This window comes from Tachyglossus aculeatus, chromosome 10 (genome assembly GCF_015852505.1).
Source record: "Tachyglossus aculeatus isolate mTacAcu1 chromosome 10, mTacAcu1.pri, whole genome shotgun sequence".
NCBI lineage: Eukaryota > Metazoa > Chordata > Mammalia > Monotremata > Tachyglossidae > Tachyglossus > Tachyglossus aculeatus.
In genome coordinates, this window is record NC_052075.1 from 28363138 (window position 1) to 28388682 (window position 25545).

The following is a 25545-nucleotide window of genomic DNA, read 5'->3' on the forward strand; positions in this document are numbered from 1 at the left end:
CAATAACAAAATAAATAGAATAGTAAATATGCACAAGTGAAATATAGAGTAATAAATCTGTACAAACATATTGTCCACTAGCGGACTTGACATGACTGACTCCATTTTGTGTATGCTGACAGTGACCCTCCATTTTGTGCAGGCCAAGAGAACAACTCCTTTTTTTGTATTTTATGCAAGGCTCAGCAACAGATGTCTTCAAGGCCAGTAACAAGTAACACCTATCTACGCAAGGTCATAGGGCAGATAACAACATCCTGCACAAGACAGTGGAAACAGAGAATAATGAGAATTTATAACATCCCGTCGGTCCTAATTGGATTCCTGAAATTCCCAATTGCTCCGCTCCCATGTTGCTGTAACTCAATAAAAGACGCAGTGAGAATGGGATCGGGGCTGCTTGTCACTCGTACCTCTCTCGGGAGGTGAACGGGCAGGTAGCCACCTCCCGCCTTTACTGTTCTATCTGAACTCACGTCTCCGAGTCATTTTTCCTATCCGCGTCACCACCTTGGGTTCTCGAACCCTGCCGCCGATTTACACCGGTGGTTCGGGCGTTGCGGTCACTCGTACCCCATCGTGGGGGGAACGGGCTGCTCGCCACTTTCCTAATGCCCTGATCTATGACTCGTTCTCTCGGAGTCACTCGTCTCTTCACCGACTAAACGAACCCATATGATAACCCCGTTTGTCGACAACAGTTCCAAGAAGGGACCCCGTCGTGTTTGTCGATAACAGGTGCTGTGGGGAGGGGAAGGAGGTAGGGAGGAGGGATGGGGAGGAGCAGAGGAAAAGGGGGGCTCAGTCTGGAAAGGCCTAATGGAGGAGGTGAGCTCTCAGCAGGGCTTTGAAGGGAGGAAGAGAGCTAGCTTGGCGGAGAAGCAGCGTGGCTCCGTGGAAAGAGCACGGGTTTTGGAGTCAGAGCTCACAGGTTCAAATCCTGAGTCCGCCAATTGGCAGCTGTGTGACTTTGGGCAAGTCACTTTACTTCTCTGTGCTTCGGTTACCTCATCTGGAAAATGGGGCTTAAGACTGTGAGCCCCCCGTGGGACAACCCGATCACCTTGTAACCTCCCCAGCGCTTAGAACAGTGCTTCGCATATAGTAAGTGCTTAATACATGCCATTATTATTACTATGTGTGGAGGGAGGGCATTCAGTATTGTGAAGGGTGAACTGACAGGATTTAGTGCTTGACTGGATATGTCAGTTGAATGAGAGAGAGGACTCAGGGATTACGTCAAGATTATGGGTTGTGAGAAAGGGTGGGTGGTGATTCTGTCCCCACTCCATTGCATACTTCACTCTGTTGCACACATCACTTCTCTAAAAATATATTCCGTCCGTGTCGCCCTGTTCCCCAGGAACCTCGAAGGTTGACCACCCACCTCTGCATCAAACAGAAACTCCTTACCATTGGTTTTAAAGCACTCAATCGGCTCACCCCCTTCCTTAATCTCCTACTTTACCTTCCTTCGAGAAGCAGCGTGGCTCAGTGGAAAGAGCACGCGCTTTGGAGTCGGAGGTCAAGGGTTCAAATCCCGGCTCCGCCACTTGTCAGCCGTGTGACTTTGGGAAAGTCACTTCACTTCTCTGAGCCTCAGTTACCTCATCTGTAAAATGGGAATTAAGACTGTGAGCCCCACGTGGGACAACCTGATCACCTTGTATCCTCCACAGCGCTTAGAACAGTGCTTTGCACATAGTAAGCGCTTAATAAATGCCATCATTATTATTATTATTACTACAGCCCAACCCAAACACCCCTCTCCTCTAGCACGAGCTCACTCACTGTCCCCTGATCTTGTCTCTCTCACAATTGACCATTCCCCATATCCTCCCTCTATCCTTCCTCTCCCCTTCCTCCCCCTCTCCATCCCCCCCGCCTTACCCCCTTCCCCTCCCCGCACCACCTGTATATATGTATATATGTTTGTACGTATTTATTACTCTATTTATTTATTTATATTTGTACATATTTATTCTATTTATTTTATTTTGTCAATACGTTTTGTTTTGTTCTCTGTCTCCCCCTTCTAGACTGTGAGCCCACTGTTGGGTAGGGACCGTCCCTATACATTGCCAACTTGTACTTCCCAAGCGCTTAGTACAGTGCTCTGCACACAGTAAGCGCTCAATAAATACGATTGAATGAATAAATGAACTGCCCCCCTCGCCCCCCCCACACATATGCCAGACCACTACTCTCCCCACCCTCAAAGCCTTATTAAGGTCAATTCTCCCCCAAGAGGCCTTCCTTGATATCAGTAGTATTTATTGGGCACTTAATAAATATGATCGAATGAATGCAGAACATCATACTACTATTACTACCAATAATAATGGCATTTATTAAGCACTTACTATGTGCAAAAAACTGTTCTAAGCGCTGGGGAGGATACAAGGTGATCAGATTGTCCCACGTGGGGCTCACAGTCTTCATCCCCATTTTACAGATGAGGTAACTGAGGCACAGAGAAGTGGAGTGACTTGCCCAGAGTCACACAGCTGACAACTGGCTGAGCCGGGATTTGAACCCATGACCTCTGACTCCAAAGCCTGCGCTCTTTCCACTGAGCCACGCTGCTTCTCAATCTCTTTGGAGAGTACAATACAACACCATAACAGACACATACCCTACTCACAACGAGCTTACAGTCTAGAGGGGGAGACAAGACGTTAATATAAATGAATACATTAGGTATATGTATTCCTCCCTTCAAAGCCCTACCGAGAGCTCACCTCCTCCTGGAGGCCTTCCCAGACTGAGCCCCCTCCTTCCTCTCCACCTCATCCCCCTCCCCATCCGCCCCGCCTTACCTCCTTCCCCTCCCCACAGCACCTGTATATATGTATATATGTTTGTATGGATTTATTACTCTATTTATTTATTTATTTTACTTGTACATATTTATTCTGTTTATTTTATTTTGTGAATAAGTTTTGTTTTGTTGTCTGTCTCCCCCTTCTAGACTGTGAGCCTGCTGTTGGGTCGGGACCGTCTCCATATGTTGCCCTCATCCCCCTCTCCATCCCCACCGGCTTACCTCCTTCCCTTCCCCACAGCACCTGTATGTATGTATATATGTTTGTACATAGTTATTACTCTATTTATTTATTTTACTTGTACCTATCTATTCTATTTATTTTATTTTGTTAATACGTTTGGTTTTGTTCTCTGTCTCCCCCTTCTAGACTGTGAGCCCGCTGTTGGGTAGGGATTGTCTCTATATGTTGCCAACTTGGACTTCCCAAGCGCTTAGTACAGTGCTCTGCACACAGTAAGCGCTCAATAAATACGACATTGATTTTTTTTAATGGCATTTATTTATTAAGCGCTTACTATGTGCAAAGCACTGTTATAAGCGCTGGGGTGGTTACAAGGTGATCAGGTTGTCCCACGGGGGGGCTCACAATCTCAAACCCCATTTTACAGATGAGGTAACTGAGGCCCAGAGAAGTGAAGTGACTTGCCCAAAGTCACACAGCTGACAATTGGCGGAGCCGGGATTTGAACCCATGACCTCTGACTCCAAAGCCTGGGCTCTTTCCACTGAGCCACGCTGCTTCTCTTGATTGACTGATTGATTGCCAACTTGTACTTCCCAAGCGCTTAGTACAGTGCTCTGCACACAGTAAGCGCTCAATAAATACGATTGAATGAATGAATGAATATGGACCTAAGTGCTGTGGGGCTGGGAGGGGGGATGAATAATTAATGAACGCTCAGCACTCAATTAATACCACCGATGATAGAGAAGCAGCGTGGCTCAATGGAAAGAGCCCGGGCTTTGCAGTCAGAGGTCATGGGTTCGAATCCCAGCTCCGCCACCTGTCTGCTGTGTGACCTTGGGCAAGTCACTTCACTTCTCTGAGCCTCAGTTTCCCTCATCTGCAAAATGGGGATGATGACTGTGAGCCCCACGTGGGACAACCTAATCACCTTGTATCCCCTCATCATCATCATCATCATCATCATCATCAATCGTATTTATTGAGTGCTTACTGTGTGCAGAGCACAGCACTAAGCGCTTGGGAAGTACAAATTGGCAGCATATAGAGACAGTCCCTACCCAACAGTGGGCTCACAGTCTAGAAGGGGGAGACAGAGAACAAAACCAAACATACTAACAAAATAAAATAAATAGGATAGGTATGGACAAGTAAAATAAATAGAGTAATAAATATGTACAAACATATATACAGGTGCTGTGGGGAAGGGAAGGAGGTAAGACGGGGGGGGATGGAGAGGGGGACGAGGGGGAGAGGAAGGAAGGGGCTCAGTCTGGGAAGGCCTCCTGGAGGAGGTGAGCTCTCAGCAGGGCCTTGAAGGGAGGAAGAGAGCTAGCTTGGCGGCTGGGCAGAGGGAGCAGGGCATTCCAGGCCCCTCTAGCGCTCAGAACAGTGCTTGGCACATAGTAAGCGCTTAACAAATGCCAGCATTATCATTATTATTATTATAATGGTGATGATGCGACGGGCAAGTGACAAGGAGGACAGGGCTGGGGCCGCTCCGCCTCGCCAGAGCCACTAGAGGGCGCAAGCGGGCAACGGCAACGAGCGCGCGAGCCCCGCCCCGCCCCGCCCCGCCCCTGGTTGACGGGGAGGAGGAAGCGGAGGGGGCCGGGAGGGGGCGCCTTTTTCGGGAGCACTTCCGGCCGCTGGGCCGCTTCCGGCTTCCGGTTCCCGGTTTCCGGTCGGCGCGTGCGCGGGACGCCGTCCTGTGGCCCTCCTCCTCCTCCTCCTCCTCAGGATGAAGGCGGTGAGTGTGTCCCGGGGCCCCAGGACCCCCCAGGACCCTCCCCAGGACCCCCCCCCCAGGACCCCTCCAACCGCCTCGGGGGCTTTCTGTTTGCTTTTCGGGTTTTTGGTGGCTTAAGCACCGTTCTAAACGCTGGGGGGATTACAGGGGGATCAGGTTGGCCCACGGACACGGGCTTCACCCCCATTTTCCAGATGAGGGAACCGAGGCCCGGGGAAGTGACTAGCCCGAGGTCCCGCGGCTGACAGTCGGCGGAGCCGGGATTTGAACCCGGGGCCTCCGACTCCAAAGCAGCGTGAAGCCGCTCAGTGGAAAAGAGCCCGGATTTGGGAGTCAGAGGGCCTGGGTTCAAACCCCGGCTCCGCCGACTGCCAGCTGGGTGACTTTGGGCGAGTCACTTCACTTCTCCGGGCCTCAGTTCCCTCATCTGGAAAATGGGGATGAAGACTGTGAGCCCCCCGTGGGACAACCTGATCACCTTGGAACCTCCCCAGCGCTTAGAACAGGGCTTTGCACAGAGTAAGCCTTAATAAATGCCGTCATCATCATCATCAAAGCCCGGGCTCTTCCCACTGAGCCACGCTGGTGGTGTGTTTGCCAACTTGTACTTCCCAAAGCGCTTAGTACAGTGCTCGGCACACAGTGAGCGCTCAATAAATGCGATTGATTGATTTATTTGTACTTTGCTTTTCGTGGTGTTGGTTAAGCGCCTGCCGCCTGCCAGGCACAGTGCTAAGCGCTGGGGCAAATAAAGCTGATCAGGTTGGACACTCCTGGTCCCACGGGGGCCTCAGAATCTTAAATAAATAGTCATCACCCGTATAATCCGTATAATTATTATTATTACTATCATTAAAGCCCGTTTTACAGTGGAGGGAACGGAGGCACAGATTAGTCAAGGGACTTGGCCAAGGTCACAGAGCGGACGTGCAGCCCAGGCCCGGGCTCGTTCCGCTGTGTCTCGCTGCTTTGAATTTCATTCAGTCATTTAGTCATTCATTCAGTCGTATTTAGCACTTAGCGTGTGCAGGGCACTGTACTAAGCGCTTGGGAAGTACAAGTCGGCAACATATTGGGCCCCACCCAACAACAGGCTCCCAGTCTAGAAGGGGGAAATAAAACAAAACAAGTAGACCGGTGTCAAAACTGTCAGAATAAATAGAATTATAGCTATATGTACATCATTAGCTCCCTACTGAGAGCTCGCCTCCTCCAGGAGGCCTTCCCAGACTGAGCCCCTTTCTTCCTCTCCCCCTCCCCCCACCTTACCTCCTTCCACTCCCCACAGCACCTGTATATATGTATATGTGTTTGTACGTATTTACTACTCTGTTTATTTTAGTTGTACATATTTATTCTATTTATTTTATTTGGCTTATATGTTTTGTTTTGTTGTCTGTCTGCCCCTTCTAGATTGTGAGCCCGCTGTTGGGTAGGGACCATCTCTATATGTTGCCAACTTGTACTTCCCAACCACTTAGTACAGTGCTCTGCACCTAGTAAGCATTCAATAAATATGATTGAATGAATCATTAATAAAATCAAGAGTGTAAATATGCACAAAGTAGAGTAATAAATATGTCTAAATAAATACAAGTGCTTTGGGGAGGGGAAGGGGGTAGGGCAGCGGGGGGGGGGGGGCAATGGGGAGGGGAGGAGGAGAGGAAAAAGGGGGCTTAGTTTGGGAGGGCCTCCTGAACTGGAACTGCCAGGGATCGGGACCCCCCCTTGAAAAGTGTGTGGCTCAGTGGAAAGAGCCTGGGCTTTGGAGTCCAAGGTCAGGGGTTCAAATCCCGGCTCTGCCAATTGCCAGCGGTGTGACTTTGGGCGAGTCACTTCACTTCTCTGGGCCTCAGTTTCCTCATCTGTAAAATGGGGATGAAGACCGTGAGCCCCCCGTGGGACAACCTGATCAGCTTGTAACCTCCCTAGCGCTTAGAACAGTGCTTTGCACACAGTAAGCGCTTAATAAATGCCATCATTATTGTTGTTAGTATTTTTCAGCGTGGGGAGTTCACATATCCAATGTAAGAAAGTTATGTCTAAAGTTGAAAATACGGATGATGAGCTTCAGGTTTTCCAATCCTGTTTTGAAGAAGAAAACTATTGCTTCAAAGTCGTTCTATCAATGACAAATAATCATTTCAACTTGATTTCCAGAGAAAAAATACCAAACGGGCGCCAAGCTTTCGGAAGCTGCTGAAAACCAGTAAAGTTAAACTTGACAACAAGCTGAAAAACAAGCAGTATAAACAGCAAAGCACCGCCAAGAGGTACCGGAAGGAGCAAAGGAAACTAAGACAAGCCGTCAAAGATGCTATCTCCAAGAAGCCCGTACCTGAAGAAAGCCTAAAGAAGAAGCAGGCAGGTAATGAGACTCTCATTATTTTCCCCCCTTTTAAAGTCTATTGAAGGCACATCTCCTGACTAAGCCCTCCTTTCCTCTTCTCCCACTCCCTTCAGCGTCACCCTGACTGCTCAGTAAATACGGTGAATGAAAGGGTCGGACCTAGGTGCTTCTGTGATACAGTTCAGGTTGCCTGCCATCTCAAGCAACAGCGTAATCAATAACAGGGAGAGTGGTAGGAACTAAGCTGGCGAAGATTGAAGATAATCAGGTTGGACACAGTCCCATGGGGCTCACAGCCTTAAGTAGGAAGGAAGGCAGGTATCGAGTCCTCATTTAACAGATGGGGAAACTGAAGTCTATAGAAGTTAAGTGATTTCCCCGAGGTCGCGCAACAGGCAAGCGGCAGAGTCAGTATTAGCGGCTTTCTTTGGATCTGGTCAGGGGGCTTGCAGTTTTCAAGGGGCTCATATTCGAAAAGTGGTTAAGGGTAAATACACTGGGGAAGAGTTGAGATCATTCCAGTAGAAAACAAATTAGCAACAATGAGAGCACCAGCATGTTAGTCTTCCTGGGCGAATATCCCTCAGGCTCCTCGCAGCACCTTGCAGGACCATTCTAGGGCCCAAGTGTGGCAGTCCTCACATCGTAAGAGTTAAGAGGGTATCCTTCTTCATGTCCTGCCCCAGTCATTGGCTGTAGCGAGGATGGAGGTACTATTCCCCTGGACCCCAGAGTCAAGCATGTTGCTGCCGCTCGAATTAGGGCTACAATTGGCATATCATTCTTGACATCTGGTTTATTGTACACTGAATTACAACGAAATTCAAGTCAGATTTCTAAGGTACTAAATGGAACTGACTTATCTAACATGTAGAATTGAAATTGAGACAGCAAGAGGCATGCCCATTCTGGATCTCATCAGGCAGTGATCACTCAGTGGTATTTATTGAGCACTTACTGTGTGCAGAGCACTGTTCTAAGCATTTGGGAGAATGTTATACAGCAGAATTACCAGACATGCTCCGTGCCCACAGTGAATTTACAGTTAGAGGGAGAGACAGATATTAATATGAATAAATAAGTAATTTGTAATAAATTAAAGATGCGTACGTAGATGCTTTGGGTTGAGGTTGTGAATATCAAATGTCCAGAGGTCGCAGATCCAAGTGAATAAACAACACAGAAGGGAGAACGAGCCAGGGAAAAGAGGGTTTAATCAGAGAAGGCCTCTTGGAGAAGATTGGACCTTAATAGTGCTTTGAAGGTGGAGAGAGTGGTGGTGTGGTGTCTTTGGAGGGGGAGGGAGTTCCAGGCTAGCAGGAGGATGTGCAAAAGGGGTCAGTGGCAAGATAGATGAGATGGGGTCACAGTGAGTAAGCTGGCGCCAGAGAAGCAGGATGTGCTGGCTGAGCTGCAGTAGGAGATGAGTGAGGTGAGGTAGGATAGGGCAGTAATTATAATAATGATGATGGTCTCTGTTAAGCACTTACTGTGTGTCAAGCACTGTTCTAAGCACCGAGGTAGATACAAGCTAATCAGGTTGAACACAGTTCCTGTCCCATGTGGACAGTCTTCATCCCCATTTTACAGATAAGGTAACTAAGGCACAGAAAAGTGAAGTGATCTGCCCAAAGTCCCACAGCAGATAAGTGGCAGAGCTGGGATTCGAACCCAGGTCCTTCTGACTCCCGGGCCCATGCTCCATCCACTGGGCCTTGCTGCTTTCCGGCAAAGCAAGCTGATTGAGTGCTTTAAAGCCAATGATAAGGAGTTGCTCTTTGATGCAGAGGTGGATGGGCAGGCATTGGAGGTTCTTGAAGAGTGGGGAGACATGGACTGAACAATTTTGTTGATCAGTAGAGTGAATTATGGATTGGAGTGGGGAGACACAGGAGGCGAGGAGGTCATAGAGGAGGTGGATGCAGTATTCAGGGTGGGGTAGGGTAAGTGCTTGGATCAGCATGGTAATAGTTTGGATGAAGAGGAAAGGGCAAGTTTTAGCAGTGTTGTGAAGGTTGAACCGACAGAATTTGGTGACATTGAATATGTGGGTGGGACAGTCAGTCAATTGAGTGCTTACTGCGTGTATAGCACCATACTAAGCACTTGGGATCATCTTACAATCATTGATTCTTCCAGATAATTGTCTTTATGGGGGAAGAGAAAAATTTCTCAGTTCTTCAAAAAAAAAAAAAGCAGTGGGGTCAGTAGTCCTGTGGTTTCCTACTGTGTGTATAGTGATATTATAAATCAATCTGTGTTTGTTAGGTGCTTACTGTGAGCAGAGCACTCTACTAAGTGATTGGGAGGGTGCAGTCTAACAAAATTTGTAGACATGTTCCCTGCCCACAGTGAGCTCACAGTATAGGTGAAGAGATGGGCATTAATATGCATAAGTACGTTAAGGATATGTGTGTAAGTGCTGTGGGGGTGAATAGGTGCAAATCTAAGTGCAAGGACAACACAGAAGGGACAGGGAGAAGAGGAAATGAGGCTTAGTTGGGGAAGGCCTCTTGGAGGAGATGTGCACTAAGGCTTTGACAGTGGGAAGAGTGATTGGATATGAAGGGGGAGAGTTTTCAAGGCCAGAAGGAGGACGTGGGCAAGAGGTCAACGTCAAGATAGATGATCGAAGTACAGTGAGTAGGTCATCAGTAGAGGAGCAGAGGATGCAGGCTGGGTTGTAGTAGTTGGGTTGAAGCACCGTGGCTTAATGGAAAGAGCAGGGGCTTGGGAGTCAGAGGACGTGGGTTCTAATCCCAGCTCTGCCATTTGTCTGCTGTGTGACCTTGCCTCAGTTCTCTCATCTGTAAAATGGAGATTAATACTGTGAGCCCCATGTGGGACACTGTGATTACTTTGTATCTAGCCCAGTGCTTTGAACAGTGCTGGGCACATAGTTAGCGCTTATCAAATGCCACCATTATTATTATTAGTAGTAGTTGTAGTAAGACATCATAAAGGATAGGGCATGGTGCTTTACAGCCAATTTTAAAGAGTTTCTGTTTGTTGCCAAGGTGGAAGTTCTAGAGGATTGGGGAAACGGACTGAGCAGTTTTGTTGAAAAATCATCTTGACAGCAGAGTGAAGTATGGACTGAAGTGGAGCGAGACAGAAGATAGGTCAACAAGAAGGCTGATGCAGTAATTAAGGCGGAATGGGATAAATGCTTGAATTAAGATGGTAGGAGTTTGGATGGAGAAGAAAGGGTTTTCTGATGTTGTGAAGGTTGAACCAAAAGGATTGGGTGACAGATTGAATATGTGGGGTGAATGAGAGAGCTGAGTTGAGGGTAACACCAAGGTTATGGGCTTTTGAGACAAGGGAGGTTGCTTTCTACAGTGTTTGGAAATCCTTGGAGAGGGCAGGGTGAGTTGGAAGATGAGGAGTTGTGTTTTGGACCTGTTAGGTTTAAGGTGTTGGCGGGACATCCAGGTAGGTGTCCCGATGGCCAAAGGGAAATATGAGACTGCAGAGGAGAAAGATCGGGGCTGGAGATGTTGATATGGGAATTGTCTGCATAGAGATGGAGGGTGAATGAATTTTTCAAGGGAGTGGGTATAGATGAAGAATAGAAGGGGACGCAGGACTGAGCCTTGAGGAACTCCCACAGTTAGAAGGTGGGAGCCTGTGAAAGAGATTGAGAATGAGCAGTCAGAGAAGTAGGAGGAGAATTAGGAGAGAGCAGTGTCAGTTGCATGTTTCCAAGAGAAGGGGATTGTGGCCTTAGTAAACAGAGCGGGGCCCTTTCATGACTCAAAATAAGTAGCGCAAGGTATGAAGAAATTGCCAGGTGAGGAAGTGAGACTCCTTGACATCAGTCAAGCAGTGGTATTTTTTGAGTTCGTACTATATGCAGAACACTATACAATACAACATAGTTGGTAGAAAGCGTCACTGCCCTCATGAAGGTTACATGAAGAAACGGGGTTTCTGCTGCCTGCTTCTGAAGGTGTGTTTCCCCATGGATCAAGGTACTGCTTCTGGCCTTCCTGTTCATGGGGAAATCAGGAGAGGAGAATGGGGTAGATCCACAGAAATGTCCTGGGAGCCAAAGGGTTTCCAGAGCTGAAAGTTTCTCTTTTGTGTCCCGTTCTCCCCCCTCCCCCCCACCCGCCCCCTGCAACCACCCGCACTTTCCACTGGCTATAGTCGTGCAAAAGCTTTACACATCTGGCCCAGACCAAGGACACCCCTCCACCTCAGTGGGATCGGTCAAGCTCTGAGCTAGACTTGAAGTGTGGGGCCTATTATCTCACTGCCGGCTGAGGAACACCACCGATTAGCAAACATACCATATTACTACAGAGTGGGGTCGGAGGTGAAGCCTGGGTTCACTTGCTTTGTACTGCACCATACTGCATGAACCTTGCCCTGCCTGGACCCACAGGATTGAGCCTTATGGATGATGCCTGGCCTGCACAGAGCTCTACTAGGGCAAGGCAGTAAGCACCTTAGTAACTGGTGCTTTAAGAAGGAGTGAACAGTTCTTGTTGAGCAGGCCCCATTTCTGGAATGATTTCTCTCCATCCTTCCCTTTATTTGCCCCAGCGCAGACAACTAAGAATGAAGAAGATAATGACGCTCTTCCTTTGGATATGTTGGATGAAGATGACATGCAGTTGATGGACGATTTGGCTCAAAGAACATCCTTTCTGATGAGAGATCTTTCTTCACTGTGAGTATTCCCTTAGCTTGTTTCAAGCAAAAATGCATTTTGAGTTTTAATTCTCAGTGCCATGCAGTCGTAAGTTTTTTACAGGAAAGTTTGGAGGGTTTTCATTTTAATCAGTATAATTTACTGAGGGCAGATCGTGGAACTAAGCTTTGATAGTACAATAGAGCTAGAAGACACGGTACCCTCAAGGGGTTTATGATCTAACCAGGAAGACATGCAAATGTTTTTACAAATAAGAGAAAGAAGAGACTAGGACAGTATGTAGATGTCAGTGTTTAAAGGTAGAGTCTCTTAGTTGATAATATCAGTCCTAGTCAGTGGTATTTACCAAGTTCATAGACATAACTCCTGCCCATAAGGACTTGACAGATGAAAGGGGGAGACAGACATTAAAATAAATTACAGATAGGGGAAATGGCAGAATAGAAGGATACTTACATGGATACTACAGAGCGACAGGTGGGATATCAGAGGACTTAAAAGGTACAGACCTAAATTCATAGGTGATGCAAAAGGGAGGGTGAATGGAGTGATGAAAAGAAAAGTTATTCAGGGAAGGCTTCTTGGAGGAGATATGATTTCTGTAAGGCTCTGGAGATGGGGGAAGTGGTGGTATGTCATATATGATGGGGGAGGGCATTCCAGGCCAGAGGGAGGATGTGCGCAAGGATTGGTGGTAAGAGTGTCACCAGGTGGAACCAACTGCCAGGTAGCTTGTGAGCTCACAGATTGGAGGGTTGAAAATGGATTCATAAACTCAAGGGTTATGGGTTTATTAAGCAGATAGCACAGAGGATCAGCAATAGGTAACCTTCAGGAGCAAAACTACTCCTAGGTTAGTAAGCAGTAAATACACCAGTCAACACAGTGCCCCACTTCTAGCAGCTGGTAAAACTGGGAAGGAGATGTGCCCACTTCCCCTTTTTCCCTCCTGGGCCCATTCTGGTGAGACCAGAGCCTGTACCAAGATGACCGAGGCAGTCGGGCTTCCTTTCAAGGAACCCCAAACGGGTTGCCTCTCAAACCACCTGTGCCAAGGTGAACCTGGGCACCTGCCATCTCAAGGTCAAAAACCTGTCCTTGACTTCTGGGGTGACCACCTCAAATACGCTTCCTTTCACATAACGCCAGACAGGCTTTCTTTCAAGTTCCTAGAACACTCACTCACTCCTAGGTCCCTCTTCCTTTCCATTGGCCTTATTTAGGGTTTAAAAGGATTGTGTGACAAGACCCATTGCAGTTTTCTTATTCCAGGTCTAATTGTTCGGCCTTATTGATCACCCAACCTCTCCAGGGTCGGTAGTCCTGGGAGGTAAGAGAAAGGTTAATGCTTACTAAGAGGTATGGAAAGTGTTAATGCTTCCTAGCGCTCTCTGCCACCTAGTCTGGCCGGGGTGTGACCGTTTGCAGAGACAGGAGATCAGGGTAAAGTGAGTGAGTTGGCAGTAGAGGAGCAGAGTGTAGTAGGAAATCAACAAAGTATGGTAGGAGGGAATAAGCTGATTGAATGCTTAAAAAGCGGATGGCAAGGAATTTCTGAATAATGCAGATGTGGGTGGGCAAGCACTGGAGGTTCAGAAAAGCAAAGTGGCATTGTCGATAGAGCATGGTCCTGGGAGTTAGGAGGTCAAGAGTTCTGATTCCGGCTCCGCCACTTGTCTGCTGTGTGACCTTGGGCAAGTCACTTCACTTCTCTGTGCCTCAGTTCCCTCACCTGGAAAGTGGGGATTAAGACTGCGAGCCTTATGTGGGACAAGGGACTAACCCGATTTGCTTGTATCCACCCCAGTCCTTAGCACAGTGTCTGGCACATAGTAAGTGCCTAAATGCTGCTATTATCATTATTATTTTTAAGGAGTAGGAGATGGCTGAATTTCCTGTAGAAAAAATAATCTGGGCAGCAGAGTGAAGTATGGATGGAGTGGACAGGAGGCAGGGAGGTGAGCGAGGAGGCTGTTGCAGTAGTTAAGATGTGATAGCATTTTGGATGTTGTGAAGGTAGAACCACCAGGATTTGGTGACAGACTGAAAGTGTGGGTTGAATGAGAGAGACGAATTACAGAAAAGGAAAGAGGTCAGTTCTAGATAGGTAGATTTGGTAATCGTCTGCATAAAAGTGGTAGTTTAATGGCGGCAATTAAAGGGTCTGCCTAGAGGTGGTAATCGTGGGAGCAAATGGGTTCTTCAAGGAAGTGGGTGTAGATTAAGATTAGAAGGGGACCCAGAACTGAGCCCTGACAGACCCCAACAGTTAGGAGCTGGGAGGCATAGGAGGATCCATCACAACATATGGAAGCAGTGGCCAGAGAGAAAGGAGTGTCAGTGAAGCCAAGGTTAGATTTTGTTTTTGTTTTGTTTTATTGTCAGTCTCCCCCCTGTTAGACTGTCAGCCCATTGGGTAGGGATTGTCTCTGTTGCCGAATTGTATTCTGTAATCGCTCAATAAAAACAATAGAATGAATGAACAATGTTTCCAGGAGAATGGGGTGAATCACAGTGTCAGGGGCAGCGTAGAAGTCTAGGAAGATTAAGATAATAATAATAATAACGATGGCATTTATTTAGCGCTTACTATGTGCAAAGCACTGTACTAAGCGCTGAAGTGGAGGCCTTTGGATTTGGCAAGAAAGGTCATTGGTGACTTAGAGAAGGGAGTTTCAGTGGAGTGGAGGGGGAGGAAGCCAGATTTTAGGGGGTCAAGGAGAGAATTGGTGCGGGGGGGGGGAGGCAGTGGATGTAAACAACTCACTTGAGAAGTTTGGGAAACAGTCGTAGGAAAGAGATGGGGCGATAACTGGGGAGTGCAGTGGGCAGGGGGGACATGGGCGAGCTTTAAAGCAGTGGGAAATATATCTACATCATCGCCCCGTAGCACTTAAATACATATCTGTAATTCATTTTTATGTCTGTCTGTCTCTAGACTGTAACCTCCTGGGGAAGATACCCAACTGTATTGTACTTTCCCAAGCGCTTAGTACAGGATTCTGCACACACAAGTGCTCAATAAGTTCCACTGATTGATAAATTAAGGAAAATGGAAGAGAATGTTAGCCAGAAAGGGTGAATTTGCCCAGCCTAACTTGTTTTATGCATGAATACCAGGATAGCCTAAGAAAGGAAAAACATACATTAGGTTTCCTTGCACAGCTTACGCTGTACGTAGACATCTGCTCCTCTTTATATTAACACTTTAGTTTCCTTTTCACATTTCATTTTTGATGAAAGTTGAACGGTTTGTGTTAAACTGTACAGTGAGCCTGTTCATTCCAAGAAACGGAAGAAAGAGGATGTTATTGACAAATATGAGAAAATGCCAAGGCGCCTGGCAACTGAACCAGAAAAAGATCTGATCCACTTGCTTCCTATTAAAGACAAGAATAGAATTATTCCACAGACCAGGGAGAAACCAGGTATTTAAGCAATTGAATAATTATATAAATGTTTTTAATCTACCAATATGACAGAGTTCCTAACACATCTGTTTTGGGTTTTTTTGCAGTTATCATTGAAGAAAGCATTGAGAAGCAGGAAGTTCAGATTGAAGAAGGTGATGAAGCAGTTTCTCACATTTAATATAGATAATTTGGAAGGAAATGACACAGACCCAAGTCCTTTCTAATAACAAGTGTTCTCATTTTAAACCAACTTCAGTGCATATAAAAGTTCTGGCTGTCTTTAGAAGAGAAGTAACTTAGTTGATTTAATTTTAGTGGTAATTGGTGATCTCAGACCTATGCTGACCACAGAAGAATTGTTGACTGAGAGACGTGAGAAGCTGCGAGAGAAGAAAGTTCACATTGCAGCCCTGGCATCTGCCATCCTGTCTGATCCAGAAAACAATGTAGGTAGCACTGGGATTTTCCTGACAGTGATCCGCATGTGGAGCAGGGACCCTATCTGGCCTGATTAACTTGTATCTACCCCAGTGCTTAGACACATAGTAAGGGCTTAAAAAATACCATAAAAAGGTGAGTGATTGATTTTCTGATAAACTCCCTATTGCCTCTGAGTGTCTCTTGCTTGCAACTTTAGTCTCCCAGTTAACTACAGTTTAGATGGATTCCTTCTGTAGATCACAACGTGACCTTTTTTAGTTAAAGAACCAAACAGGAGAAGAATGTCCAGACTGATTTAGGGAAATCAGAATTAATGCAGTTTTTTTAAAAAATAGTTTATTCCATGTGTAGTTAAAATCCTCAGAGTGCACTGTGGATCTGAGTTTCATATGTCATCCAAGAAACAACATTGGTAACTCAGATCCACAAAGTTCGTGTGACATACTGTAGTGTTGAAAAGCCCATTTTTATTTTCAACGAATTTGCCTGCTTCTACATTTTAAGGGACAGCCTTTTTTACTCTCCAAAATATGTGGCTAAGCAGGATCAGAGAAGGGATTTATAAGAGTCTTGAACCTTCTTACCAAATAGTCCTGCTCTTTGAGTGAAGAATGGTAAAATGGTAGGATAAATGGTAAAAACTTCCTTAAGTCAATTCTCTGACTCTGCGTAGCCACTCATTTTGTAAAGTTCAGAAGTGGGCAAAATAGAACGTTAATCCTCCATTTTTGATCCTGGTTAGTAGGCACAATCGGTGCACTTTGGGAAAGTACAAATTAGGGTTTTTCAGATGGTTAAACATTTCCATTAATTAGCCTCTGTTTTGTTCAATTAAGTTACATTTTCAGTTTTTAATATTTGTCAGTTGGGAATTCTGCTTATAATTTCAGATTTGAGGGTTTGTACATGTTACCTTTGTTCTGAATTTTCTGTGTTGTACTCTATTACACCTAATATATTTATTTAACAGATTAAAAAACTGAAGGAGTTGCGTGCCATGTTGATTGAACAGGATCCAAGTGTAGCTGTGATTGTGCGAAAGTTGGTAATGCTTTCTCTGATGGAGATATTTAAAGACATCACCCCTTCATACAAAATTCGACCTCTAACAGAAGCAGAAAGATCATCCAAGGTAACATTTCAGATCAGTTTACATGTTGTAATACCAAACTAGAAGCTTTGAGGGCCTATACCTCTTCTGTGTGTACTGGCTCTTTTAGCTCCCAAAGGAAACGCTTTTATTCCCAGGGAATTTCTTAGGCCCTGAAATAATGTGTCATGTTGGAGCCAGTTTTGGAGCCCAAAAATCCAGTATGTGTTACTTGTGGTCAGAAAAAACTGGGGACTTGAATTCAAGTTTGTGTGTTTGTTTTTCCCCTCAATGAATTTGAAAAGAATAAAAATATTTTTTGTGTTCCTTTTAAGATTCCCAAATGAAAATGATGTATGTAACTTTAATATCCTGAACCTGTGTAAAATAATATAATGGAGTGTGTGGTGGTATATTTTCCATGTTTTGGGCTCAATTAGATTTCTAGGATGACATTCAATAAAAGTGTGTTGATGTGATAGGAAATTTCCATGTACCAAACAATGTCTACCAAAATGGTTAAATGAATCAAAAGCATGGTGGTAATGAATTAACTCACAAATAGAAAATATATGTAAAAATTTGAGGTTTTGTTTTGTATTGGGTCCTTCAGAACACAGTTTTAATAAGATTGTCAAATCTTAACCCATGTTTATATTTAAAAATAAATTTATGTATTTAATATTCTGATAGATCCATTTTATTTTGATCTTCATAGAGAGTGCAACTAAAGTAAATTAACTTTCTCCTTTAAAAAAAATTAAAACAATGTTGGGATGAGTTTTCTTTGGGGGAGAAAAGGTAATTTACGGTTTAGTTGTATTTGCACCTAAAAAATTGAATCCCAATTTTATTCTTTCAGGTTCGGAAAGAAACTCAGAGACTAAGGGAATTTGAAGAAGGCCTAGTTAGCCAGTACAGGTTCTATTTGGAAAATCTGGAGCAAATAATTAAAGGTATGATAAGTAAAGGTATTTTAAATGGTATCTTTTGTAACTACAGTGGTAGTAATGCTCGAAACAAGGGCTTGAAATATTGACTAGCCCTCAGGTCATCTCAGAGCAGCAGCATCGGTCACCCTTGGGAGCCAGAAACAGTTTTGCATGTCAGCCTCGCACCTGCATTTTTCAAACCCATTTCACAAGTAGGAAAACGTTTTTACTCTGGTGCATATTCCAAGCAGGTGACTGACATCTCTAAGGCATCCGTTTTATACTGACGGCGGTCCTCTCATACAGAGTAGTGTGACCTACTGGAAAGAGCAAAGGCCTGGGAACCAGAGGTCCTGTGTTCTGATCCCGGCTCTGTCACTTACCTCCTTTGTGACCTTGGGTAAGTCACTTCTCTTCTCTGGGCCTCAGTTTCATTAACTGAAAAATGGGGATTTAGTACCTATTCTCCCTCCTACTTAGACTGTGACCCCCCCCATTTGTGACAGGGACTGGATCCAACTTTATTAACTTGTATCTACCCCAGTGCTTAAATATGTGCCAGGCACTGTACTAAGCGCTGGGGTGCAAACAAGCAAACTGCGTTGGACACAGTCCCTGTCCCACATGGGGCTCACAGTATCCATCCCCATTTTACAGATGCGGGAACTGAGGCCCAGAGAAGTGAAGTGACTTGCCCAAGGTCACACAGTAGGCAAGTGGTGGAACCGGGATTAGTACCCATGACCTTCTGGCTGCCAGGCCTGGGCTCTATCCACTAGGCCATGCTTTTTTCCTGAGGGAAGCATTTCTAAGCTATCTCTAAGGGAGATAATCATAATAATAATAATGGCACTTATTTAGTGTTTACTATGTGCAAAGCACTGTTCTAAGCACTGGGGAGGTTACAAGGTGATCAGGTTGTTCCACAGGGGGTTCACAGTCTTAATCCCCATTTTACAGATGAGGTAACTGAACTGAGGCCCAGAGAAGTTAAGTGACTTGCCCAAAGTCACACAGCTGACAATTGGCAGAGCCGGGATTTGAACCCATGACCTCTGACTCCATTGAGCCATGCAGCTTCAGCCTGAGCAGGCTTGAGCCTGAGTATTCAAGTCAGTGAATACTCCAGGTCTCCCGTAAGCTATTATTATTGGATGAGGTGGTATTCTTCCCTCAGCCTTCATTCTTAGAATTGTATGTGCTCTAAATGTATATGGTAGGGACTCTAGGTAGCCTGCAGCTACTTCACTCTGCTGCCTATGGATCATTTTTCTTCGAAAACATTAGTCCATGTTTTCCCATTCCTCAACAACCTCCAGTAGTTCATTCATTCATTCAATCGTATTTATTGAGCGCTTACTGTGTGCAGAGCACTGTACTAAGCGCTTGAGAAGTACAAGTTGGCAACATATAGAGACGGTCCCTACCCAACAGTGGGCTCACAGTCTAGAAGTGAGAAGGGACCACAGAAAGCATTTGGCAGAGCCGGGATTAGAACCCAGGTCCATGCTTTTTCCACTGGGCCATGTTGCTTCTCATGGGCAGGGAACATGCCTACCGACTCTGTTATATTGTACTCTCCCAAGCATTAAGTGGATTGCTCTACACACAGTAAGCCCTATGTTGAGACTAATTGCAGCATGCAACTCCCAGGGATTTCTCAATAGGAGGGTGAGTCCCTCTTCATTTCTGGAAGCACCCTACTCCTGGTCCTTATAAAGCACCCTGCGTCTTCCCGTAGTGTACCTACTCTAAGGGGCTTTTCTGAGTCCTTTGTAAGAATGGGGCTGTTAGCATGTGCTTCTTTCTGAAAGGGCATGCCAGGATTTACAGATTTCAGGGAACAGTGGGAAAGTCCCATCCCTCCGTCGCCTCCCTCTTCTCCTCAACACGCTATCCAACCTTGGCTTCACAGACTCTGTCCTCTCCTGGTTCTCCTCTTATCTCTCTGGCCGTTCATTCTCAGTCTCTTTTGCGGGCTCCTCCTCCCCCTCCCGTCCCCTTACTGTAGGGGTTCCTCAAGGGTCAGTTCTTGGTCCCCTTCTGTTCGTGATCTACAGTCACTCCCTTGGTGAACTCATCTGCTCCCACAGCTTCAACTATCGTCTCTACGCTGATGACACCCAAATCTACATCTCTGCCCCTGCTCTCTCTCCCTCCAACCAGGCTCGCATCTCCTCCTGCCTTCAGTACATCTCCATCTGGATGTCTGCCCGCCATCTAAAACTCAACATGTCCAGGACTGAACTCGTAGTCTTCCCTCCCAAACCCTGCCCTCTCCCTGACGTTCCCATCACTGTTGATGGCACTACCATCCTTCCTGTCTCACAAGCCCGCCACCTTGGTGTCATCCTCGACTCCGCTCTCTCATTCACCCCTCACATCCAATCCGTCACCAAAGCCTGCCGGTCTCAGCTCCGCAACGTTGCCAAAATCCTCCCTTTCCTCTCCATCCAAACTGCTACCCTGTTCGTTCAATCTCTCATCCTATCCCATCTGGATTACTGTATCAGCCTCCTCTCTGATCTCTCATCCTCCTGTCTCTCCCCACTTCAATCCATACTTCATGCCGCTGCCTGGATTGTCTTTGTCCAGAAACGCTCTGGGCATGTTAATGCCCTCCTCGAAAATCTCCAGTGGCTACCAGTCAACCTACGCATCAGGCAAAAACTCCTCACCCTGGGCTTCAAGGCTGTCCATCACCTCGCCCCCTCCTACCTCACCTCCCTCCTCTCCTTCTACAGCCCAGCCCACACCCTCCGCTCCTCTGCTGCTAATCTCCTCACCGGGCCTCGTTCTTGCCTGTCCCACTGTCGACCCCCGGCCCATGTCATCCCCCTGACCTGGAATGCCCTCCCTCTGCCCATCCGCCAAGCTAGCTCTCTTCCTCCCTTCAAGGCCCTACTGAGAGCTCACCTCCTCCAGGAGGCCTTCCCAGACTGAACCCCCTCCTTTCTCCCCCCCTCCTCCCCCTCCCCATCTCCCCCACCTTACCTCCTTCCCCTCCCCACAGCACCTGTATGTATGTATATATGTTCGTACATATTTATTACTCTATTTTGTACATATTTTTATCTATTTTATTTTGTTAACATGTTTTGTTTTGTTCTCTGTCTCCCCCTTCTAGACTGAGAGCCCACTGTTAGGTAGGGACCGTCTCTATATGTTGCCAACTTGTACTTCCCAAGCGCTTAGCACAGTGCTCTGCACACAGTAAGCACTCAATAAATACGACTGAATGAATGAATGAATGAATGAAATTTCACCAGTGAGTGTCTGTGGTGCTGTTGAGGGTGTTTTACTGAGGAGAGGACTCCCTGGGATCTGGAAAGGAAGCAGAGCTAGACCAGGTTTCAGTGGGAAACTCTTCCCCCTTCCTGAAGCCTGGACAAACTGGGCTAGATTGAACAAATTTGTGAAAGAGACAATGTGGTTGAGAGAGAAAGAAGATGTGAAGATGAAGAAGAGGGTGGTGGGAGGGAGAAGGGTGCCTCTTGCAAACAAAATAACTGGTTTATGGGCAGGAATTTTGCTGGTAAAGTACTATTATGCCTCTGGTTGAAAGCACTGGGCTTTTAGGGAGTGATGGATTACTGCAGGTACTGTGGTTTTTACTGGACAGAAAACCTAGATTTTGGTTACTTAAAAGCTTGGGAAACAGCTGAGACAGACCATTTCTTTGTAAAAGATTGACTTATGCTTCCAAACTCTTAAATATGAAATAGCTACAGGAATAATTAGAACAATTAAAGAAATGTAGGGCTTATGCCATTTATTAGTATAAATGAGAATCAGTGTGACCAAGTGGGTAGAGCATGGGCCTGGTGGTCAAAAGGATTCAAGTTCTAGTCCTGGCTCCACCTGGATCTGCTATGTAACCTTGGGCAAGTCACTTAACTTTTGTGCCTCAGTTGCCTCATCTGTAAAATGGGGATTAAGACTGTGAGCCCTATGTCGATCATGGACTGTGTCCAACCTGATTAGCTTGTCTCCATCTCAGTGCTTAGTACTGTGCCTGGCACCCAGTAAGTGCTTAACAAATCCCTCCCCCCCCAAAAAAAAATAGTGATTCCCAACTATTTGAGGGAATCCAGCCCAAGGAAGGTTGTATAGTTCTGGGTTTTGGCCAAAGAGTTGATGAAATAACATGAGTTGTTTTTCATTTAGACTGGAAACAAAGGAAGTTGAAAAAAAGTAATGTGATCTCCTTGAAGGCATACAAAGGTTTGGCAGAAGTTGCAATCCAGAGTTTGTGTGAGCTACTGGTGGCCCTGGCTCATTTTAACTTCCACAATAATATCATTGTATTGATCGTTCCTCTTATGAATGATACTTCAAAATCGGTAAGTATCTCTTTATGTCTGATGATTATTCATATTCTGGAAAGAACAAGTTCCCCCTATGAAAACTAGTTCAAATCTATTAAGCTTTCAGGAGATGTTAGTATTTCTTTACCTGTGTACTCCTCTAACCGGACCATTATTCCCCCGTGGTATTTTGGATTCTTCTGCCTCTTTGTTCTGTTTTTCTCATTTTTGGTACTCTTCCTTCCACCTATTCTTCACCACCTCTTCCCACGTCTGGTATTCCTTTTTCTAATCTGTCCCTCTCCTAATCTTTTATGCCTTTTCTCCGTTACTGATAGCCTCATTCCTTACCCTTCTTTCTTGCTCTCCTCTTTCCCCATTTTGCCCATCTTTTTCTGTTTATGGCTTCTCCTTCATTAGGCAATTTCTCTCTCTTCCGCTCTCTCATCCCCTCCCTCCACTCTGGACATGGAACTGGGGGAAGGACTGAACAGCAGGGCACCATTTCTGACCTTAGACTTGAGGAGATTCAGGCTTCTCCTGGCTCCCTTCTCTTTTTTCCTCACCCTGTGCCTTTCTCCACAACCCCCTCATGCTTAGTACCGGCCTGGAGAGATTGTGATTCCTAGGGTCTTAGATTGTGGATAATACCAAAACCTTGTCCTGAATCAACTAAAATTTTTTTTTGTTTTTATCTTCTACTATATGCTTGTAGATTTTGTTTTTGGTTATACAAGCAGCAAAACCTTTGATATCCAAAATGAATGGGATCCAGTTGATTTCAGATAATTTTAAGAGACAGTGTCTGAGGTGGCGTGCTCCTTTGGATTTCACTCCAGGGTTAGAAATGTGCTACAAGGGAGGAAAAGTACATTCACATCACTTAAAAAACTAGGTTAAGTAAAAGAATTAATCATCAGGCTGAAGTTTACAATTTTTGTATTTTTAAAAAGTTTACTGGAGCAGAGTTCATCATTGTAGTTAAGACCAAGAAAGAAGTTTAGAACTTTCACTAATACCTGGAGTCTTGGGTAAAATTTCCAAAGCAAAACAAAGATTTAATCTGAATGACTTTTGCAGATTTCTGAAATGTGTTGTGAGGCAGTGAAGAAGCTTTTTAAACAAGACAAAGTGGGTCATGCCTCTCTTGGCGTTGTTAAGGTCATCTCTGGTTTTGTGAAGAGCAGAAATTATGATGTTCGGCCAGAGGTAAGATGGGTTTTCTCTCACTCCTCTTCAGTTTTATTCAGGTTGATGCATGGATGCCTTGGGTGGTATCCAAAGAGCAAGAGTAATCGATGGGTCCAAGGAATGAGTGGTGTCCCCCAGGATTTCATTGTGAGACTGATTCTATTCATTATCTGTAGTGATAATTAGACATGGTCCTCCCTTTTGCAGTTTGGCCAGTGTTAACACTTTGAAAGACAGTAGTAGATGTAAACTGGGGAAATGGCCTTCCCAAGCAGGATGAAATCCAGTGTTGACACATGTGAGGAAGAGAAACAAATTACCCAAATGAATAATTGGGATGACTATCTTAAAAAAAAGACTACGGTACTTGTTAACTATGTAATATTTGCTATTCCCTTGCTGTTTATTGTATGGCACTCTGTGTCCCAGTGGGAATGTGACTGACAGAGATGAGAGAGTGTGAATGGTGCTGCATAAGCTTGAGAATCAATTCTGCCCAAGGTCTCAGTCCTGATGTCTCGGCCCAGTGGCTCATCTGTTGTTCCTAACAGTCCAGGCCCCACCAAGCCCTGGGGTAAATAAGAGATCATTAGTTCAGACACAGACTCTGATATTCCATTTACACAACTGTCAATTTCTTGGTAGGGTTTTTTTTTTTTTTTTTTTTTTTAACCACAGTTATACAGCTCATCACTCATGGTGAGCTAAGTTTGGGGAGTCAGGCAATTTTGAGGGACACCATTTCTTGTCCTTTTCCTCAATTTGGGTGAGCAGTGTACCCCTGAATAAAGGCTTTCAGGGTGCTGCTGAGGAGGTGCAGCTGCCTTCTCAGCAAGTGATGAAAATCCTGGATTGCCTATTCACGTAGGACTCTTGAGTGTGAGTATGCTGTGTCCCACTGCCACTCTTGCACTTGAATTGTTTTTAGTGGTGCTGGGGGTTTGTGCTTACCTGCCCACAATGTCCTGCCAATAGCCTACCTTGAGAGGCAGTTGATGAAGGCTTCGGCACTGGCTGTGGCCAGAGAACGACGAATCTCCAGGCACCCTCTCAGCAACAGGCTATCGTGCCCTTATCTTGTTGGTACCCTAGTGAGTGAGACAGCCACACCTGCTGCACTAATTGTTGATGGGAAACCAAGTATCACCTGGCCATGGAACAACAGGTCTAGGTGTCCTCAGCGGCAGGCTGCTGAGTCCTCAGTTAGCTATACAAAGTACTGGAGACCATTGGATTTAGAATAAGAGGGCCATCTCTCAATCAGTTGAATTTCTTGAGTTCGTACTGGGTGCAGAGCACTGTACTGAGAGCCCATTCGATACAACAGAGTTGGTAGGATTGTTCCCCACCCTCTTCATTGGATCCAGGAAGGACTTCCGAGTAAGTTGACTTCTTGGCTCGGGAATGGGGCGATACCTGGGCCACTCTCAGATTCAGCACTAAGTGTTTTTATTTTTTAACAGATGCTAAGGGTATTTCTATGCTTAAGAATAAAGGAAGTAGAAGTAAAAACAGACACAGAAGCTATTACTGCAAAGCAAAAGCTCATGTCTTACAAGGAGAAGAGAAAAAATTTGTCAAGAATGCAAAGAAAGGTTTGATTTCTATTTTCTTCTGATTTCTTTTTTTCTGGAATCACTAAATTGATCTTTCCGTACATTATTTATTCAGTTCATTCAGTTCTACTGTATAAGCACTGGATAACACATTTGTCCCTTCAGGTATTTCTCTTTTAGATTTAGTATTGTCTAGTTGTCGCTTTGATTCTTGCTCACCAGACTGAAGGGCTCATTGGGGGCAGGAAGGAGTGGTTAAAGCTAGTTTTTCTGAAGCTTCCTAATTATTCAGTGTTATTTATTGAGCTAAGTTATTTACTGAACTAAGCTGTTGGGAGAATATGAATACTGAGCTCCTGAGCTTGTCCCTGTCTCTCGACTCTAAGTTCATCCTCTAGACTGTAAACGTGCGGAGGGCAGGGATTGTTTCCGGTGTATTGTTATGTTGTACTCTCCCAATCGCTTAGTACAGTGTTTAGCACACAGGAAGCACTCAGTAAATATGATTAACTACAACACAGTAGAGTTGGTAGACACAGTCCCTGCCCACAAGGAGCAGCCCCAAGAAATTTTTCTCCACCCCATGAATGGAAAAAAATGACATTTGAAAAAGTGCTAGAGGGTAGTTAACACTCTTACATTAACGTACTAGGTAAGAGAGTCCTGGCTTTGTGGAAAGATGGCACATGAGATTTTTAGGGAAAAATACATTTTTAAAATGGCTAAAGTCTTCCCATTCCTCTCCATACAAACTTCTAGCCCCTTTTAGACTGTGAGCCCACTGTTGGGTAGGAACTGTCTCTATATGTTGCCAACTTGTACTTCCCAAGCGCTTAGTACAGTG

At 45.4% G+C, this 25545-nt stretch overlaps 1 protein-coding gene across 1 annotated transcript in view; it reads left to right on the plus strand.

Moving 5' to 3' along the window:
- The first annotated feature begins 4733 nt into the window (after positions 1–4733).
- NOC3L (NOC3 like DNA replication regulator) overlaps positions 4734–25545 on the plus strand; it is a 46921-nt gene continuing 26109 nt past the window's right edge. Inside the window, exons 1-11 of the mRNA XM_038752661.1 lie at positions 4734–4761; positions 6922–7129; positions 11663–11789; positions 15042–15199; positions 15289–15336; positions 15500–15630; positions 16596–16757; positions 17578–17671; positions 21815–21990; positions 23035–23163; positions 24609–24740. Of these exons, the coding sequence (XP_038608589.1) occupies positions 4753–4761; positions 6922–7129; positions 11663–11789; positions 15042–15199; positions 15289–15336; positions 15500–15630; positions 16596–16757; positions 17578–17671; positions 21815–21990; positions 23035–23163; positions 24609–24740 (1374 nt within the window). The 5' untranslated portion in view covers positions 4734–4752. The remainder of the gene's footprint in view (positions 4762–6921; positions 7130–11662; positions 11790–15041; positions 15200–15288; positions 15337–15499; positions 15631–16595; positions 16758–17577; positions 17672–21814; positions 21991–23034; positions 23164–24608; positions 24741–25545) is intronic.